Source organism: Jatropha curcas, chromosome 7 (assembly GCF_041381405.1).
Source record: "Jatropha curcas cultivar XTBG-Jc1 chromosome 7, XTBG_Jcur_1.0, whole genome shotgun sequence".
In the NCBI taxonomy this organism is placed as follows: Eukaryota; Viridiplantae; Streptophyta; class Magnoliopsida; order Malpighiales; family Euphorbiaceae; genus Jatropha; species Jatropha curcas.
The window spans coordinates 22879647-22901622 of NC_143157.1; the positions used below are offsets into that span (position 1 = coordinate 22879647).

Sequence of the window (21976 nt, forward strand, 5' to 3'; positions counted from 1 at the left end):
AGTTGTTACTTTTTTTCTTTTTTGAAAGGTAAAAAACCAAACTTCAATAGAAATCCAATAATACATATGGAATCGAGTTCTAAAATTTAAAAGCTAGCATGAGAATATGATTTATGCATTTTTCATTTAAAATATAGAAACCAACTCATTTTATTTTAAAACAAGTGCTGGAAGTATATATAGTTGAATAAAATACTATTTTTGGTGACATACATCTTTTCATTTCAAATACTTTTATGTTGTTATTTTGAGTAAAACATTTTTCCTTGAAAAAAAAAATTGAGTAAAACATAATGTCATAATTAAATAACAGAAAAAGGTCCCACCGAGATTTGAACTCGGGTTACTGGATTCAGAGTCCAATGTCCTAACCGCTAGACCATGGGACCTTGGCGATTATTCTCTCTAGCTGTTAATTATAATAGGAATATTCACACATGACAGTTTTTATTTTTAACTCGCCTGATCCTGTTTTTCTTTTCTTTTCTTTTTTTTTTTTTTTTTAATATCTCACCCAATCCTATTAAAGCGAATAAATTCACTCTAATTAAATGTACATTGAAGAGTAATTGAATAGAATTACTCTTATAAATTGATTATCTAGCTAATTATTTTTAAATGATAATATAATATTTATTGAATATGCATATTATATGAATTCTACAATTTTTTTTATCATATTGTAAGTTGACCCAATATATGATGCAATTTATTTAAAACTAAATTCTAAACAGAAAAATAAAAAGTAGAATCATTAATTTTAATAGTAAAGTTTCTTTTATTATATGAGATTTTGGCTTAATACTTGAGTTAGTAGTCATTGATAGAAATAATTGAAATGATTCCTTATTTAATTGTTAGTTGTAAGTATATAAATTAAATATAAATACATCACAACAAATTAATCTTATCAAATTAAATATTTGTGTTAATCTAGCTAATAATTAATCCATAAATGGTGGGCATGTTCATGAAATTTATAATTGCAGGGCACTATGCTATGTTCTATCAGATTTAATTGAATGGATACTATGACTAATTCAACGGATTTGAGATGCTGATTACCTATCGATTTCCATCATAACTACTCCTAACTCAAAATTAGGTTACGTATTTATTGTTACAAAGTGAAATAGAAGAAGAAAGAAACGACAATATTTTTATAACGAGAAAATAATAAATTATTGAAAGGGAGCGTTTTTTTATAAAGAGTAGCTATGATTGTCCATTCAATAATTGTAATTAGTTAAAAATCAGTTATTATTTGGTTAGGAATCGGTTAGAATTGTCAATTATAGCTATAAAGAGTAAACCTCAGTATGTTGTAAACATTTTCCGATTTTATTCATCTTAATAAGAATTCTCTCTTCGCTCTCTTTACTTCCTCGATCTTTATTCTTAATTTCCAAATCTTATCATAAACTTCATATCTTGAAAGATGAGATCATCTTATTGTTTCTTTAATTTCTTTAAAAATATAAATATTATCTTTTACTGCCTAAATCTTTAAAATTTTAAATTTCTTCTAATAAGATTAATAAAGTTTAAATTTATAAAAAACTTATAATGAATTCATAAACAATTTGAACATAAACTATTATACCGTTTAAAAGCTTCGTGCTAATTTAATTTTTTATAAATAATAGTGATTTAAAATGTTTAGAATGGATTTTTTTTAATCCTCCTGATATAAGTTGAGGAAAAGGAAGAATTATATGAATTTTAAGATATGAATTAGTGTCGTTTTAATTTCTTCCAATGTCTCAAGATGTTTAAAGATAAATTTTCATGGGTCTAATTTATAATCAAGTTGGGCAAATATAGCATGATAACATAAAATTAGTTATTTTGATCATTCAAAATTCATTTTTCATAAATTTTTTAAATAAGAAAAACCATACAAAAACTTTGGCTAAACAATAATTAAATCACTTAAATATACTCTCTTTGGCTATAAATATAAGTACTTTTAAGATTTTTTTTTTTTCGTCCACAAATATAAGTTATCTTAACAATGTCAAAAAATAATTAATCATGAACTCTCCATTATATTTATCATAATTAGTTGTTATCATTTAAGTAACTTTTTAATTGTAACAATTAATTTTTTTTCCAATATCTCAGTACATTTAAAAATAAAATTTCATTAATGTAATATAATAATAATTTGAGTATATATAGCATAATATATAAATTAGTTACAACATGCAACATTGGCAATTTTTATCATTCAAAATTCATTGTTTTATACGGGAAAATCATACAAATTTTGGTTACTAAATTCTGAAAACTTTGTCTTTTCACTCAAATACATTTCAATGCGATTGAGGGAAACTGGAGCCGAAGGATTTCCCCATAGCTTTCTAATCCTCCTAAGATATCAACAGGTCTAACAGGAAAAGAAAGGAAATGTGCTGCTGCAATTTTACATGGTCGTGAAATCTAACATCAAGTGTAATCATTTAATCTATATTTAATTGCACAACCCAGTTCAACAAGAAGATGAAGATATGAAAAAAAAAAATCAGTTTACTAACAATTTAATTGCAGAAAATTTGCAGCTCCCCAACTAACTAACTAGTCATTTCCAATGCTCAAGGCTCAAGCACAGTTCCAAGCTTTCATTTCCTTAATAAATGGGTTTAAGACAGTGACTATGCAACTACTTTCCCTTCTTATCATCTCAACTTCCAACACTCTCCACAGAATTTCATCTCTGAGAAATGTCATTGTTCTTTCAATTGCAAATCACATGACAATTGGTTTCAAGATTTTGATTTTGATAAACAATATCAATTGATAGTACTTAATTTTGTTAAACATTTACTTCTTTTTTTTTTAATATAGTAAAATTACTTCTTTTAACAATTCAATTATCTTAAACTAATAACCCAAATAATTAATTATTAAATAATTAATATAGAAAATATATTATAATTTGATATTCTATTTTTAGATTAAATAAAAATATTAATAAGTAAAAAAAAAAAGAGGGGGAAAAGACAAAATCTAAGAGAATTTTAGCATTTTTCTGAAAATTTTAAAACAAGTGTCAGGCTTATATTTCAGTAAAGCATCTGGTATGTTCCCTTGTGGACCAACATCAAAATTAAATTTGGGGAAGAATTAGAAATTAAGTTTTGCTTTTGGAAGAGAAGCACATGCTGCATATGAATTCAGAATAATAACTATAAACTCTACACATGCTGCAATTAAATTGCTTCATTATATTTACCTAATAAATAATATAATTGATAAGAAAAAGATATATGTATCCAGCACCTAACCTGGACCACCAATCAATCTTTTTTTTTTTTTTTTTTTGCTTTGCTGGACAGAATTTTTAAGATTTTTTTGGGATGAAAATGAAATTATCCAATTATAATGAACCAACCATATGCCCATTCTGCCTTGGAAAAATTGGACAATTTTTGCATTTGTCCACTTGGTATTGAGATTTCTCCCTTGTGTATTTGAACTAGAAAGTGAGGCACATCCACCACTAACATAAAGTGAGTGATAGAGAAACTTGCAATTCTTACACTTGACATTTTTCCTATGTGGGTCAGAATTTAGATCTAATTTTTATGAGGACAAAGGTAATTTACAATAAATAGAGGGAATTTTCAATAAAATATTGGGAAATAATCTAATATTCAAGTATTTATTTTATAGTATATGATATCAAAGTATATTATTCATATAATGTTTTGCTAACTTTTAATCCATGAATCTGAAGTTTTGGTTGATGGTAAGTGAACTCCGGAACTTGGAAATTTTGATCATATTTAATTTCAAAAAATAAAAAACTTCCCGAGAACGCAAGGGAAGTTAATTCCTCTTCTCAATCCAAGGAAGTGCACTTCCCTGACCTTTAGAAATTTGGCAATATCCATTTTGCCCCTATTCGGTGCTATTATTGCAACAACTGAAAGCTACAAAAAGCTTGTGGAAGTTTGGTATTTTTGGCTTAAGATAAATTGGATGCATGCAAATATGATATACATATTGTTTGATGTGTGCACTTTAAATGATATCTATGCTTGTGGAAACAATTTGACCTCTTAACAGCTCTGAAAATTAATTTCATTAATTAATTTACTAAAATATTCTACAAACACAATATTTTCTAATTACGATAATATTTTGTCCTATTATTATTATGACTTATATGAATTATAGTAAATCAGGTGGTGGTCTAATTGGTCTTCTCATTTATATGAGAAGTGAGAAGTCTCGAGTTTGAATTCTATCGACCACAGTTGTTTTCATCAATATATATAAAAAAGGTCCTTCAGAGTTTTTTTTTTTTTCACTTGTTATAGTTAAATTAATTTTTTTAATTATTATACTTAAATTTATAGTAGAAGTATTATCGTCATTTCATGTATAAAAATTCATTAACTTTCATTTCTCGTGAATTCAATACATCAACCAAACATATTCACACTAACTTCCTTGAAACTTCAAAAGTGAACTTCCGAAAGATGAATTTGAAGATTATTAAAAATATTTGTTGTCAATATTATCCAAAATAATGTGTGTTGTTTTTATTTTTCAATGTCGACTGCAACACTGACAAACCTGAGCTCTATATATTAGGAGCATGTTTCTGTATTTGGTGAGTTTCCATTTTAATTGTATTGTGCAGCTTTTTCTCAGTAAAAATCCCAATAAGTTGGTGTAATAACACCAAGAATTTAAAATCCAACCTAACTCCTCAGATTACCATTACCATTTCATGTTTCACTATCAAAGATCAAAGATTGTGACTTCACAACAAACCCCCATTTCAGTTCTTACCTCCCTCACTATCCACCAATATGGCATCCCACCAAATATATCACTATCTGTCTCAAAACACTATTCATCTTTTCAGCCAGGCAAACTCACATGAATTGGAAAAATTAAAAGTGGGTAGCTAGCTTGCTAGTGTAATTTCAAGAATCACATTGGCAGTAACTGTCATTTTTTTTAATAATTAGGACGACTAAAATTTATCGTTGGTAAAATTTAAATTTTGGTGACTTGTTACGTTTCGCTTTTTATATTAAAAAGGAAATAATGTCATAATATCAATAATCCATTGTATGAAAGAAAAAGAAAAAGAAAAGTAAGCCTTAACTAATTAGTTTGTTGTAGTATGTTACTTTTTTTAAAAAGAACCTGGAATTTAATCAACTAGCAATATTCATTGAAGTCTTTCTAGAAAGTAAGGGCTAGAATGTTTGCTTTTTGAATCAAAAGTAATTCTGCTACCAACTAATCCTTTTTCTTGTTTTTCACTTTTAGATTCCGTTTATTTTTGTAAAATAACTTATAGAAAAATAATTAAATTCGATTTATTTTTATAAAATAATTTGTAGAAAAATAATTTTTTGAAAAATGACTTATTTTTCGTTGTTTTGGATGTAATATTGAAAATTAATTAAAAATATTAAAGTTTTTATCATAAGATCTTAAAAAATATTAATAATAATAAAAATTTTATAATTTAAAATTTTTATTGTTATATATGAAAAGAATGCAAAAAAAAAAAATATAAATTTTTAAAGCTGCAATAGTCCAGTGGTAATGATGATTAATAAATTAAAAAAAATAGATTTATAAAGTTTGCTAATATCCGAAAAATGTTTTACTCTCTCAAGAATGAGAAATTGTTTACTTAAAAAAATGACTTAATTTTCCTTTGATCATAAAAATATTTTCCATTGACTTATTTTCCTGAATGCCCCAAACAACGGAAAATTTGTAAAAATTATTTTTCTGCAAATTATTTTACAGAAACAATCGAAGCCTAAATCTCACCATATTTTATCAACACAACAAAAATTCTATTCAAATACTTTTTTTTTTCCACTCTTCCTAAATCTCATCATGCTCAAATCAATTAAAAAACTCTCTTAATACATCAACAAAATGTTAATTGAAACAATAAATAACCTCAATTCTCATAAGAACACGATCAATTATTGAGAAACACACTTTACGATAAGAGTTTATAGTATCTATTGACATAATATATTCATTAACAAATCGAGCTAAAACTCATAACATCATGTAAAATTTAGATGATCAGGCCATCAATATTTGATTGATAACCATATATGATATATTACATCAAATGCAGCATGTAAAACATCTGGATCGGCTTCGTCTCTCCAGATATATGAAAGTAAACTCATAGTTAACTATCTCATGTATATATACTTCTATATAATTCTTTTCTATTCTTCTTCACTCTCTTTTTTTTTTAAATCATTTACCTTCTAATTTTAATTAGCAACTATAACATGTATCATTATTGATTAATCACATCATTATCAGCATCTCCAATCCAGCCTAACCTCACTCAGCCCAAAAACATGCTGATTAGGCTTCCGAAACGACACAATGCGGCTGCTCACCATGAACGCTGTTACTCGCTCCGAAACACTAATATCTTCCATTTTCAACTCTTGAAGTCGCCGGACGTATTCCTGCACATGTACTATATCCCACACCACTCCGATGCCGCCTGGTTTTAAAACCCTCACCATTTCACCCAAAACCCTCATTCTCTCGGCGGCTGCCTCCACCGTTCGATGACCATACTCTTTTCCTACTGTGTGAAAAAAGACAGCTGATACTACCACATCAAAATAGTTATCCCCAAATGGCAAGCTCCTCACATCGCCTTCCCTACATGTCACATACTCTCCTACCCCTGTTTTTAAAAAATTAATTACATGTTAACTGGGGTTGAAAATATATAAAATTTCAGAAATTTTGAAATTTGATGATAGGAAGTGCAAATTTATCAATAAATTAAATAAAAAAACGGTTTCATAATAAAAAAAATTGAAATTATTCTATTGACTGAGCGACACCTACCTTCCAAGTTAGCGGTTCGCAGAGTAGACAGAGTAGTCCTTTTAGACCGGTCCAACCCGACAACCCGACCAGAGCTTCCAGTTTTTTTCAACTGAGTAGCCACCGCATTCAACAAAATCCCACGGCCACACCCAATATCAAGAGCCAATTTAACAGATGACCAATCGTTAACGTAACTCACCATCCTCTGCGCCATATCATGATGCAACGCAACCGAACTGTAAAAGAAGTTGCCGGCGGCGAAGAAAAGGCACACGGCGGACAAAGCTGTAACGCAACCAGTGAATCCGGCGGCGAAACGGGCGGCGCTACTGGTACTAGGACTGGTAGCGAAAAGAAGAATAGCAGACTCTAATAGTCTGCAGATTGGATCGAAGTAGAAGAGGAAGAGGATTGATAATATGGAGAAGAAAATGGCATGGAATAACAGGAAGAGTAAGGTTTGCCATTGATCCATGCCGTAAATTGCATAGATCTGTGTCCAATCTCTGTTTGTTGATGTTGTTTTACCCATTTTGTTTCTGTTGTACTGGTGGAGATGAGGTTTTACAGTAAGCGACATTGGTAGAGAGATTAGAGTATCAACCTGTAAAGCAGTTTACAAGAAAAGGTATTTAAAGGAATAAATCTTATATACAAGATGAAACAATCAGAGCAAAAATTAGAGAGTGTATTTAGTTTGAGAATAACAGAAACGGAAGGAAGAAGAAATTAAGATTTTATGAAGATATGCAATGAAAATTGATCACAAGGAAAAATTGCATTTAGGTAATGTAGAATCATTTGGCACACTTTAAGTTGAGAAATTCACTTACCGAAAACAGAACAGCAGAAGCTTTAAAAAAACAGAGCAAATTAGGTACTAAAAATTTCTTCCACTGGTAGCTTTTTCCTTCTTTTTCTAGGCAACCAAACAGAACCCAGAAAAGCAAAAACTCAGATTCTTCCACTAACAGTGACAAAATGTCAGTGCCGCTTCAGAACAATCAGATCCATCGATTGACTGCATAAACACATAATTTTCTGTCTTTCCCAAAACGGCAAAAGAGATAAAACCCAAAATTAAAGATCACAAAAACCAGAGCTTCAGTACCCGTACCAGTACCAGAAGATATTTTTCCCTCCGCTCTGTTCTAAAATCAAATGACTAATAAGCAGAGATAAAATCAGTGTAATGAATCTGCAAATGTCAGGTTTGTTACTGAAGATAACAATGATATCATCACCATCTTACTGCCAGTGTGCTAGCACTATAAACGCGTTTTGGATTCGTCGTTTTGTGTCTTTCTTTATTCCCAGTTTAAAAGGGAAATGAGTCTTCAAATTTGAGCTCCTTTCCTGCTAAAAAAAAAAGGAAAAAAAAAAATCCTCACTGGTTTTAGTGTGGTAGATGTGTACGGACTTAGATGGAGGGAGGGGGCGAGAGGATGATTTGTGCGTGCGATTATGGTATGTATAGAGAAGAGTAGGAAGGGCAAAATGGGAATAAAAAATAAGTCTGTGATTTGGTACCAAAATTTTTCTAATTTTGTGATCTTGTACCGGCTTGCATGACCTGACCTAATCTAATTGGCTCCTAAGTTGACTTTTTTCTTTTTACCCTTTTCTACCTAGGTTGAAATGTCGGTACGTTAGTGGTTAAAATAATTAATTTTTACTAATGTATTTACCACATAAAAATAGATTTTGTACGCTTAATATTTGTGGTAAATTTAAATTTTCATTTTATTTATAGGAGATCTAACGCTTAATTTGCAAGCATAGACATAATGATGTGTCCTTTTTTATCAATACATTGATATTTTTTTTTTTTTTGGCATATTTAATTTGTTATTTATGTGATTTCTTTCTTGAAATTAAATTAAGTTTGATAAATTTTTAATTTTTAATTATCTAAAAAATATTAAGCTCAATAGTCTTTTTACTTGTAAATAGCTTATAATGTTAGGAAGTTTGGCTTATCAAACAGAAAAATAGTAAAGATGGCCTAGTCAATCTTAGATGAGACAATGTAGCAGCGTTTACATAAAAATAAACAGATTTTTTTTTTCAGAAAAAAATAAATACGGACTTAAAGTAAAGATGAAGATTTGTATAATCAAATTATTTGAAATTAAGTATTTATTAGTTATTTTAAATTATCTTTATCTCTATTTCTTTGGTACGTCAAACCATTATACAATACAAAATAATTATTACATTTGAATTTGATGTATTTATTAGCTGGGTATTAACAATATGAATAGTGGAATAACGGTAAAAATACAAAATATTAGCAACGGAAAAATTACCATCGTGCTTTCCAGTTGGGATTTGAAAGTAAGGATTATTATGAACGATTTTTTAACAGTAGCATAGAAAGAGAATTGTTATTATTTGAAATATTGCTAACTAATAATTTCATAAGATAAGACCTTTTTCTTTTCGTTCCATTATTTTCGATAATATTAGCGTCTAATTATTTTTTTCCTTTTAAAATAATTTAATATTTAAAATTTATTAACCCAATTAAAATTAGATTTAAGCCGTATCCATAAAAATTAAAAATTAAAAACTAATCATATTTATTACTTAATTTAATTCATGATTGAATAAAATTATTATGGTTACTTAGTTACTGTGAAAGTAAAAATTGGAGATGAATGAAATTGTTTATATTTTGTTTAATATTAATAATGATATCTGTCTTTCTTATGATTGAATGTATTACTTGAGATTAAAACAAAATAGCAACCGGAAGATCCAAATGAGAATGGAAGTGGTTTTGTAATTTGATGGTTAGTATTTGGTTTCCGCCAATCAAGGGAAATGGGGATTAAATCAAGACCGTACAAGAAGGGTCGTGGAGATTGATGAATGGAAAATTAGAGAAGCTTGTAATTAAAATCTTGACCAATCTGTAACTATAACTATAATCAGTACCTTTTGCTCTACGCCCAACCCGTTTGTCCCCTTTTCTTATTACAACTTCAGTTTAACGCTGCCAGGTGGACTTGTTTTTCTTTAGCTGTATGCCGGTAACGTTTCCTAATTTCTAATGATTAATGACTAAACTAACCCCATAATTTTGCTTTGGCTTTTTATATCAAATCAAATAATGGTAGCGAGCGCCCCCATTAGATTCTCACATAGATTAGACAGCCTTTTGGCGCACAAAGCTTGTTAATCGAAATGACAAGCTTGCCCCATTCTCAAATCAAATGTAAACAAAATTTTTTATTGACTAATGCTCCATTTTTTATATATTTATACAAAATGAGGATGGATAGTTTTGTTATAAAATTTTAGGTTGTTTATATTTATAGATTTTATTTGGAAATTTCATAATTTTTTTGTAGAATTTGATTTAGTTATATTTAAATAATATGAAATTGAATATTTATCTTTTATATCAAAAATAAAAATTTAGATTTATAAATGAATTCTATAAAATTTGTGACATTTATTTATTATAAATTACGAGTAAATAAAAGAAAAAATAAAGTGGAACGAATAATGATAAAATAAAAACTTTCAAACAATCATTGCTATTTTGGTCCTTTCAACAACTTTAAAAATAGAGTTTAATGTGATTTTGTGTTTTAACTTAGTATTTATAGTGTTCCATAACATAATGTTTATATTAGTAATATTTAGAGATTGAAGGAGAGTATTACGAAACTTTATTTCTTTCGACGTTTTATGAAATCTAGTAAAACAATTAAAATCTACTAGGATAATATAATTACTAAAATATTCTTTGTACTTCAAAATATAAATCGTTTTTGGTTTGTTATTTTGTCTCAAAATATATGTCGTTTTGTGTATTTTAAGAAGTAATAAATGATGTTTTTTCAATAATGTCATTGTTTACATTAAATCTAATAAATAATTCACAAACAATTATTGATTGTGAGATAAATGATAATTTAGTCAAATTATCATTGAATTTATTATAATATAGGAGAATTAATTATTTCCTTAATTCTTGTATAAAAATTTTAAACGACTCATATTTTAGAACAGAAGGAGTAACTAATTGTGAAACATGATTACTGTAAGCATCGATAAAAACTTTTTATTAAAAAATTTAAAAACTATGTCATCGTCATCCTAATAATTTTTGAAACTATCAATACTATCTTTAATTTTTTAACAGGTTATATTATTCTACTAGGTAATTGATAATTTGGCTCCGGTAGTTTTTACTTTGGTCATATCACAAGACATTGGGGTATTGTTGGTAATGCAAACCAAGGACAATATGGTCCTAATAGATAGAAGGAAGGAATTTTGAAGAAAAAGATAAGATTGGATGAGACGAGACTCCAAGTCAGAGCAAATTAAATAAAAGTGGGCCCTTAAATAGACAAACCAAAGTAAAAATGGGGCCCAATAAAAAATGAGAAGAACGCGGGAATGACAGGAAGGCACGAACTATTCCTTCCCACTTTTCCTTTGACGATTTGCTCAAAGTAAGATATCACCGACTTGTAAGAACGTTACAAACTGCAAACTGATTAAAACAATAAAATAATAATCTTTCCTTAATTACAATTAATTAAATAAATAAAACGTTGCGAATTGGTCTTCTTTTCTTGTTTTTGTTTCCATAATCGTCATGCTTAATTTCCAGAATAAGCCTGCAGATTAATTAATAAGATTGTAATTGATATTTAGAGAGTGGTAAAAAAGATTTGAATTCTGAAACTTTCAATTTAAAATATAAAAAGATTAATCAGATCATATAAAAATATGTGATTTAATATCATGATATATTATTATTATTAATAATTATAAATAATCCAACCTTATGCTTGGTTGGATAGACAAGATGAGCTTTTGTATTGGTGCCGGTCAATCTGTATGGCGTCGAAGATATTAGCAATGGAAAATTGTAGAATAATATTTAATGCTCAATTTTTTTTTTTTTTTTTTTTGTGTAATTTAATGCTCAATCAAAAGGATAATATTTTCTTTTTTATAAATTTCTAATTTCAACTTGAATACTTTATTTTAACTAGATTAAAAAAATATATATATATTAGATGTGTAAATTGGTAATTTGCTGGAGTAGCACTCGGTCAACCTATGGCGTTGAAAATTTCAGTACGGAATTAGTGGTAAGGAGGATTTTATTGGTACTCTCTCTTACGTGTGTTACAAGTGAAATGGTCCCGCACACACACCATTTTAATCCCAAGCAGTTTATTGCTAGTTCAAGTAAATTCATTAATGTACTTTGGTAGAAGGCTTCTTTAGGGGAAAAAGTCACAAAGAAATCGTCATAGTTGTATTATCTTTTTATATGAAAATTCAAATATTGTAAATGAGCCAAATCGTTCATGAGACTTAATTTTAAAGATTGTAATAATTTTTTTTTTTGGATAATAAATTTTTACCAATGTTTTTTTTTTTTTTTACCAATGTTTTGCTAATATATATAGATAGTAGGAATAGGGTTGCTAAACATTTATCAACTTCTAATTGCTAAATGTAGCAATTAGCTAGAGGATCATATCAAATACACATAAGGATAGTAATAAAACTTAATTAGGATGTGATTTTCAATCCCAATCTTTAGCAACAAATTAATAGGAAAAAGCTAAACCTAATTACTTAATTACCTAAACCATTAATTCCATTTATAGTATGTTTTAATTAGAAAACATATGGACTTACCAACTTTCACTAAACATTTTTCAATTGCTAACTAATTTTAAGAACTAGAGAGAAGAAAATAAACATATATGGCAAAGACTGAATGCAACAATCTAATACCTATTATAATGTTATTATTAGGAATATATATGTATTGTAGTAGCTAGGGCAAGAAAAGGAATAAAGAGGTAGGTATACTAGACTAATATATGTTGCAATAATGCAACCAAAGATGGGCACATTTGCTATTGCATGTAGTGATAATAATACTTATTTTTTCAAGATGTGGATGTTGTGCTATGTAGCTTTATGGAGGTCACATTAAGTTCACTAATTTCAAAATGGCATAAATTCAATTTTTGAAATGTTTGTGGCATTCTTTATTTTTATTTTGACTTGTTGAACCATTCTAACTTATAAAATTATATATGTTAAATATTTTATTTGATCTATTGAATATCCCAACTTATAAAATTAGATCGATTACACATTTATTGAAAAATTTAAAAAATATAAACCAATTGTTCTAAAAATTATATTAACCACATATTAAATTAATATTTTGTATATAAAAATCAAAAAACCTTAAAATTTATTATTTTTAGTGTAAGCAAGTGTGAAATTATTAGAAAAAATAAAATTCACGATGTTACAAGGTCAATTTTATAGTTCAAGGTGCCATAATTTTTTTTTTTTCTGTGAAAGTTTAGAGGTTAAACTATCCATTCAGCCATCTCAAAAGCATTAATTGAAGATTTGACATGCATGTTATGGGGAAACATGCATATGTAATTGAACTTGCAAATGCGGTTTGCTTTAATGCATGTGAGTGTATGTATATAACTTTTTTTTTTCGAGAAACTTAATTTTCTAATTTTTTTCAAGGTATTGATCAATATATATATATACATATATATATTAGCTTGTTGAGAAACTTAATTTTCATTTTTTTTTTTCAAGGTATCGATCAATATGGGTATATGTTTTCATCTATAGAAAAATTAAAACAGTGAACGATAAAAAAGATATCTAACAAAAAACATGAATTTTTTTTAAGGCGTATGGTTTTCATTCACAACATCATTGATGTATAATTTATAAAGATATAAATGCAATAATATTTAGTTGAAGAAATTAAGTCCACACCTTCATAAATCATTTATACGAAAAAAAAAAAATTTAAGAAGTTACAAGCAAGAATTTAATTCATTGATCATTCATTGCATAGTAGTTGAAAACCTAACTCATAATGTAAAATAAATCTTAATTAACAATTCATTTTTCAATTTAAAATATTTTTTATGTTAAAAAAGAAAAAGAGTATGAATTGGTCTCCTATATATATATATGAGTATAAACAAGATTTAATTGTTATCTTTCATCAAAGAGGTTTAATAATGAAGATATCTTCTAGGATTTGTTCGGTAAAAATTAATTGTTTCGGTAGCTGTTAGCTGTTTGAATAGAGTTTAGTTAAATATTACATGAATTAACCTTTCATAAAATGTTATACCGACTTTTAAAAGTTAGTTTAAAGCTATGTTACTGAACAATTTTTAGGTAGTGTTTAGCATTTTAACCAATCAAAAAGATAAAAACTACTTAAAAAAACTGTTGCCGAACACGAACCCATTACAATATCTAAATTAGCTATAAAAAAAACACAACACAATCCACAATCTTCACTAATTCCCAAAAATAAAAAACCTTCACTTATCTTCTTCTTCTTCTTCTTCTTCTTCAATGAACCCATGTGATACGATGTTTTATACTAAAAATAAAAATTCTTGAAAACAAAACTGTTTTAAACAAAATGAAGTGTCGGCACAGCTCTCAAACCCACACATACATCATTCTTAAATTATATGTATGTTTTATCATCAAGTAACATATACTATTATTATCTTTTGTTACCAAGGGAAAAACACATGGCATCATACCATCATCCACCTCTCTCAATGTGACTATAGAATCTATTTAATTTAATTTCATTTTTATATTTATATGCATGAGATCTTGATTAATTAAGTATATATGATCTTGTTGCTTTAAGGATTACGGGAACTTAATTCGATTATTAAGGAACACTTTAATATTAAATAATTATGCTTTGTCTGTATATTATATTGTTATATTCGTAGATCTAACATTTCATCTTGTCAAGATGTCACAATGTTTTAATTAAGATGTCCAAAATAATTAATATTCACACTTACGCTGAGTTATTGTTATGATGATATTTAATTGTGCATTTGTTTTTTATTTTTCTTTTTATTTTATTTTTATAAATGCAAGCCAATTCATTTAGCCATTCTCATGTACCAACAAAGGCTAACCGGTCGCTTTAATGAGAATCTCCTATGTTATTTTTATGTTTTTGAGATTTTTTTTTCTTTTTTATTAAAATTTTCTAACCTTTTCGTGTAACAGTTTTTGTGATTTGGTTTCGATTTTACGTAAAAAAATGAGTTTATGAAAAAATCCATTTAAAATAGAGAGCTTATGCAACGAAAGAGTTTTTATTTTTATTATATATTTTTAAAATATTTTTTAATTTTTTTAGAAGGAACCAACTATAAATTTTATTAATAGGAAACTGTATACAGATATGAGATACAAATCAATATGTTTCTATATTTTATATCGAAAGTCTAATAATAAACCAGTTATACAAAAAAAAAAGGAACACGCAATTTTAATTTGAAGTATCTAATCGAGTTGACAGAGTACGATATTTATGCCATCGGCGATCGCTTGTTCCACTCAATGGCTATTCGTAGCCATTGTTCGACTCCATGGTTTTTCTACAAATCCGATTTGATTATCTTCAAATTTCTTTCAGAAATCTGCATTTATTTCTATATAACTAACCAAATACCGAAAGACGCTAGACAAAATCATTATAATAGTAACAACAATAACTCAGAATTAGATATGAGAACAAAATTTTAATATATGGGCAACAACAAATATTAATAATTGGGCGACAATAACTCAGATCTGAATAGGATTATTTGCAAAAAAAATAAAAAAAAAAAAAAGAAAAAGGAGTGATCAACGGGAGAGAAAAAGAGAGCGGCAAAACATGTTTTAATTGAACAAAGCCAAGATGGTTAAAAAGAAGTGGCATAACTAATTTGAAACTAATCTTAGTTTATTGTTTCTAAAGCACATGGATGTTGTGGTAGAATAAAATCTTCATAGGATTTTTTAAACAAGTTGAGGTTAGAAAATAATTACAACCGTAATTGAAAATCTAATAAATAAGTTGAATTAAATAATTAAATTATCATTAAATCTAGGTAATGCATACAATATTCTCTTTAATTTTTTTCAAAGTGCTCAAAACTAGTTGAAATTCATAAACGACTGACTTATAGCCTCACGTTTGAAAATTTTATTCTCTTTCCATGATTTTCTCACAATATACTAATATCTTATATTTATTATTATTTTTAAATTGGATTGGATGGACCAAAATAAATATATTTTATAATAGAAATAACACATATATGACAAAATTCCAAATGTCATAAATTTTATTAGTGTGACATGTGGTAGTTCCTTTGAACAAAGAGCTACCTAACCCATTTTTCAATCTTGTAGGATCAAACCTAACATTGACTTGGGTGTATTAAACCAAAAGTCTCTGTTAATTCCATGGCTGAGCTCCTGTTTTAATTAATATAGATGTAATGTGGGTGAAACACCCTGAATTTTTATTTTCAAAACTTTTAAATTTTTATTAAATCAAAAATCGCAAATTTTGGCCGCGTGGGTTGCAATTGTAACATAGTCCCAATTCGAGCCCAAATTTTCGAATTGGGCCTAAGCCCAAAACAGTTCATTCGGGAACGATTTGAGGACAGTTAAAAATTTTCGAGAATAACGTGAAACACCAGGATTAATCTATTATATATATATATATATGAATTAATTATTCTAAATTAAAAATCATTACTATTAATACTTGTATTATTAAGTAAGTGGAGGAAAGGTTGCAAAACATAATAAAAATAATTAAAATAAATCAAACCGGACCTGGAAATTTAATCGATTTATCGAAAACCACACGAATAATAGGAAAAACTCGAAAACCGTACAAATGAGATCAGATCACTAATCGGACCGAACCGGTTCGAATCGAACCGGAATGGCCCAGCCCACTTTCCTTCCTTCCTTTTCTTTTTCCTTTCTTTTCTCTCCTTCTTTTTCCCTTCTTCTTCCTGGCGCGCGCGACAGTCTCTCCTCTCCCTCTCCTTCGCGTTTCCGGCCACCGCTCAACAAGATGAAGGCGGCGATCGGTTCTTCTGGCGATGCTGGTCACGTTTCCAACTTCCCCTCGCTCCGATTGGACCTCCAGCGGCGCGAATCGAGACCATCTCCTCCGACAGTCATACTCTTCGATCTCCGGCGACTTCTCGCCATTTTCGACGGGCTCAAGGTGAACTGAAGGTCTCGATTGACTCCTCTCCTCCACGTGAACAATTCCCCTCCATTGGTACGTGATTTTGCTTGAGTTTTGATGAACCACCATGGATGGCGGCTTGAAGGTGGCTGTGGAGGTCGATCCGGCCAAACGAGCCACTGCCTCATCAAACCGATGGTAGATTTGGACTCCTCGCGAAAATTGGAGTCAGGTGGTGGTGACCTTGCAATTTTCTGGGCGGTTTAGCTTTTCCGGCCACCGTGCACAGCGGCCGGCCGGCGGCGGTCCGGTGACCGGCCGACGGCACTCCGGCGAGGCCCCGAGAGACAGAATCCTCTTCCCTTCGCGCTGATCATGGAATCGTCGCCCGATTCCCAATGGGTACGTTCTAAAACTCAGTTCTCAATTTTTATATATAAAGAATTAATTGAATTATTTAATAGACTAAATTGAATAACAAGAGATTAACTTATTGGATTAACTTGAAAATATATGAACATTTATAGTCTTTTGTAAATAAATTCTCAACCTTTTCTAGTATATTTCATGAATTTTGTGATTTAGTGGGTGATTTGGTGTTATTGAGGTAATTTTTATTTATAGGCTAAGAATTGGATAGATGACAACAACTTGTGATTAGAGAAATTGTAGTTTTCGGTTTAATTAAGTTCATATATATGAATTTTTAATTACTGTTGAGGCAGCAGCTAGTTTAGTTATTTTGGTTAAATTTTGCTTAATGAGTAGCAAAGGCTATAGTGTATTGAGTTACAAATTCAATTCGTGCTAAGACTTGATTAGCTAGAGTATACCTATTTAGTTATGCTTAATAGACAATTTAAATAGGACGTTTCCTATAATCTTGCTTGGTGAGGATAGTGATTCACGGATTATTAAGTTGTTACATAAGATCCTAGTTAATGTTGGTCAAAGAAATATGAGCCATAACTTTGTACGATTATTGAAGGTATATAAGATCGGATAGTTTAAAGAAGTAGGATGTGGAGATTAAACAAATAACCATTTTCATTTAATCGCGTATTTATTTACTTATTTGTTTAATCTTAGTAAAGCTATGAATATTTTTGTATTAGTAGTAAACTAATTTGTATCAATGTTGAAATCATGTATTAAGTAAAGTTAAGGTTTTGTATAGATGGTTAAATAATAATTATTTTGTTACTTAGTTGGAGGAAGGGAGAATAAATTGATTGCTTGCCCGACGGATGGGCTGTGTTGTAACATCCCTTCCCGGTCCACCCGTTAACTCAAATGAACCGAGCTGAGACGCTCCAATCTGGTTGAACCTATGTCCTTTTATGCTAATATCATGTTGTATGCTGATTATGATGTCAAGCTGTTGCTTTTTACATGAGGAAAATATAGATATGTACTTAATATTTTTACAAGACATGATACTAATTTTCAAAATGAAATGGGCCCAACTGTGTGCCCTGTACATGCCATGATAAGGATAGACAGAATCAAAATATCCAAATGAGTAGCTACCCTGAAGACTGAGTCTTCCACAGATGAACTGCAGCAGTTGTAAGCTGATTCTCTACGGTCCAGTCTCGAAACCTACGAGTTAAATAAATAACTCGCTGAGCAAATAATGCTCAGTGGATATCTCAATTTAATAAGAAATAAAACAATAAACATATAAGCACACATATCATTATACTTTCATGATTTTACCTGCTGTTCATGATGTTGTATAAATTTTGCAACTTTTATTAACCATCGTATACTTTATAAATAATAAATCACATAACTGCATGGCTCCATAAGGTTATAGTGAAACCAAAGTGATAAGAAAAACTGTATGAACTGTATGAAACTGGATGAATACTGTATGGCTGGGCTGTTATGGCCCGTATATAAATCATATCCACTCAACAGCCTGTAGCTGGAGTACCAAACTGTATGGGGCGCAGATTTGCTATCCTATGTCGCGACATAGTCTTATCTACGTGGTTTCTGCCTAACCTTAATGGAGCATATTATGTGTATTGTGATAATACAAGAATTATTTAGAAAATATCTAATGAGGAATAATGCATACCATTGATAATGTATAAAGTAACTTGCATGGAAATACTCTAGCTATTGCACCCGCGATGCAATTCTTACTAATATTTATGTAACTAAATTATACCATTCAGATTAAGGAAATTCTTAGTTTGAATTAAGTTCACTTAGAAGGTAAAATGCAGTAATAATTTTCGGGTGAATGAATCTACATATGCATTCCAACATCATTTCTAATGTGTTCTTGAAATCTGCCAGACAGCCTGTACATGTTTCACAAATCCTATCATAACTCTTTCTGTATACGTCCAATTTAGGTTATTCTAAATTCTATGGTTAGCTAACATCTTAAGGTACAAAGTTTTCTTCTATCACATCTCTTAATTATGTTGGCAAGGTAGTCACATATTGAGCTCAAGTAGCAACTGCCAGTCTGCCCTGCTGTTGGTTTCCAGCCTGCCCAGTTTATACTATTTTGGTCATATCTCTTAATTTATAACTCCAATTTAGGTGATTCTACATTCTATGGTTAGATAACACATTAGGCTACAAATTTTTCTTCTACCACATCTCTTAATTACGTTGGTAAGGTAGTCAAACATTGAGCTCAAGTAGCAACTGTCAGTCTGCCCTGCTGTTGGGTTCCAGCCTGCACAAGTTATACTATTTTGGTCACAGATCTCAATATATAACTCCAATTTAGGTGATTCTTCCTTCTATGGTTAGCTAACACATTAGGCTACAAATTTGTCTTCTACCACATCTCTTAATTACGTTGGTAAGGTAGGCAAATATTTACCAAAATGAGCAACTTCCAGTCCGTCCAGACTGTTGATTTCCAGCCTGCACAGTCTGTACTATTTTGGTCATATCTCTCAATTTATAACTCCAAATTAGGTGATTCAAAAACTCATGGACAGATAAAACATAGAGGAACAAATAACTCTTCTATACCACTTCCTAATTCCATCGTTAAACAGAGTCAAAATCAGGGTGAAGTTTCTGGTCAATGGTCCAACAAACTGGGTTCAGCATGAAATCAATATCTACTTCATTCATTCAATTCATCCCATGCTTTATCACCATTTACAGACCTCTAATTCAACATTCAGCAATATATGTTTTCATTATCAACACACTACACAAGTTTTCATGCAAGAAAATGTGAAAAACTAAAAGAGATATCAAACCTTCAACCAAAAGAGCTTTAAATCCTCTTCTTAGCTTCCTTTTCTTCCAACTTTGAGTTCCCCTCTCCTATACATAATAACTCTTAGAAATCATCTAAAATATCACAAAAGTATGAAAATCAAGAAGGGCTACTTACTTGGATAGAGTTCTAGGTTGAATGTAGTGTTTAAATCACATGAAAATGGATGGAGAAAGGAAGGAGATGAAGAGAAAGATGAAAGGAGATGAAGAGGAAGATGAAGATGAAGAAGATGTTGAAGATGAAGATGAAGAAAATGAAGAAGGCAAACTGAAATGGAAGTCTCGTGTAGTCCAAATTTATCTTTGATTGTGTGTTAAAAATTACCAAATAGTACCTATATTTTCCATATGTTACATTTTAATACCTAAACTTTATATTTTAGTGCAAGTAAGTCCTACTCCTTATACTTTGATCTTTTTGTTTCATTCAAGTAAGTCCACTTCTTTTACTTATTTAAGTTACATCCCATTCTACCCCACTCTGGATTTAAATGGCTTGAACCGGGTTCTTGTTCGGCTCAACTCGACTCGACTCTATGCAACGATTCGATTCAGTAGGATGTACATGTGTGCTTTGATTGATAAAGATATAATGATATTGTGATATGTGAGCAGGTAGATAGTCCAATTTTTAGGGGAGGTGCTGCCGAAATTTTGACAGAAATTAAACTAAATTTTAATTAACAACATAATAAATAAGTTTATTTAGATTAGTTCTATAATTTGGTACATAATAAATCCGGTGCTCTAATTATTTATTATCTTTATTATTCATTTCATTATTTATATATTTAGTTATTTATTTGCATTATTATTGTTATTATTGTTATTTATTTTATTATCGTTGTTTATTGTCAATTCTATTATTTATTTATTTATTTGCATTGATTTTGGATGTTTAATTGTGCATTGCATTACGATGTCCAATTGAATAATATGTCTGCATTTGTTTGCAATGTTTGATTAATTGTGTTGTGATATTGCTGTGCTTTGCTTGTGTGGAATTGGGATGAAGTGGGTCACCATGGGTTTGTGAGGACGGTCGATAAAGCATGGATCCTGATTATGATGAATTGTGAAATTGGACCGTCGGCCGGGTAAATGGGAGATCGGCGCCCCCGTGTGCACCTGATGAATTGATGAAATGATGTTGATGAGATGGAAAAGAAAAGAGAGAATGTAAAATAAAATATTGAGAGGACTGGTCAAGTGAGGATTAGACCGGTCGGCCAGATATGGGGGATTGGCTCCCCGGGTGCACATGTTTGAGAGGATGGGCTGTTTGAGAGGACGGCTCGTCGGGGGTTTAGGTGACGCCACTGACTAATTTCCACGTGATGTGATTATATGAAGATGTTAGTAATTGTGAGTGCTGGTGATATGCCATTTGTGTGACTGGCTGTGTGAGCATATACCTAGTCGGATGACTAGGTTGATATATTTATACAAATGTGTGAATGTGTGTGTTGTGCAATAATTATTATTCATTAATAAACTCACATCCCTTTTGTTCAATTCTTTCAGGAAGTAGCATTTTCTAAATCCCAGTTATAACTCTGCTCTTCGCCGTTAAAAAGAAATTCGCTAATTTTAGTATTGATCAATTAAATAGATAATTGTCCGAAGACTTATATGTATACATCCGTCAGTAAACTCTGCAGTTATAGAACTTGTATACTTTTAAGTTGTGTATTATTATAGATGGAATAATTCTGTGAGCCTGTATTATAACTATAGTGTATTGTAAGCAGGGAAATTTGTAAATGTTTAAAATTTTATTGAGATAGCAAA

The 21976-nt window shown here is 29.8% G+C and overlaps 1 protein-coding gene, 2 long non-coding RNA genes and 1 other non-coding gene across 4 annotated transcripts; 1 reads left to right on the forward strand and 3 right to left on the reverse strand.

Moving 5' to 3' along the window:
* Nucleotides 1-317: 317 nt before the first annotated feature.
* Nucleotides 318-389, reverse strand: TRNAQ-CUG (transfer RNA glutamine (anticodon CUG)). The gene has a single exon. It is a non-coding gene; the product is annotated as a tRNA-Gln (tRNA).
* Nucleotides 390-5985: 5596 nt separating this feature from the next.
* LOC105632794 (hypothetical protein) lies at nt 5986-8309 on the reverse strand. The gene is made up of 4 exons (XM_020678963.3): nt 7973-8309; nt 7689-7876; nt 6874-7459; nt 5986-6706 (listed from the first exon to the last, which is right to left on the reverse strand). The coding sequence occupies exons 3-4, from the start codon at nt 7433-7435 to the stop codon at nt 6324-6326; spliced, it is 945 nt and encodes a 314-aa protein (XP_020534622.1). The 5' UTR covers nt 7436-7459; nt 7689-7876; nt 7973-8309; the 3' UTR covers nt 5986-6323.
* Nucleotides 8310-17214: 8905 nt separating this feature from the next.
* On the forward strand, nt 17215-21976 carry LOC149494983 (uncharacterized). Its single transcript, XR_016321680.1, has 2 exons — nt 17215-17323; nt 21710-21976. It is a non-coding gene; the product is annotated as an uncharacterized LOC149494983 (long non-coding RNA).
* LOC149494984 (uncharacterized) lies at nt 18289-20401 on the reverse strand. Its single transcript, XR_016321679.1, has 3 exons — nt 20301-20401; nt 20164-20230; nt 18289-18523 (listed from the first exon to the last, which is right to left on the reverse strand). It is a non-coding gene; the product is annotated as an uncharacterized LOC149494984 (long non-coding RNA).

Excerpts from the sequence above, each read along its gene's own strand:
- LOC105632794 (XM_020678963.3), bottom strand. The coding sequence starts at position 7,435 with ATGTCGCTTACTGTAAAACCTCATCTCCACCAGTACAACAGAAACAAA. Across the intron at positions 6,707-6,873 it reads GCGAACCGCTAACTTGGAAG|GGGTAGGAGAGTATGTGACA; the intron begins GTAGGTGTCGCT and ends TTTTAAAAACAG.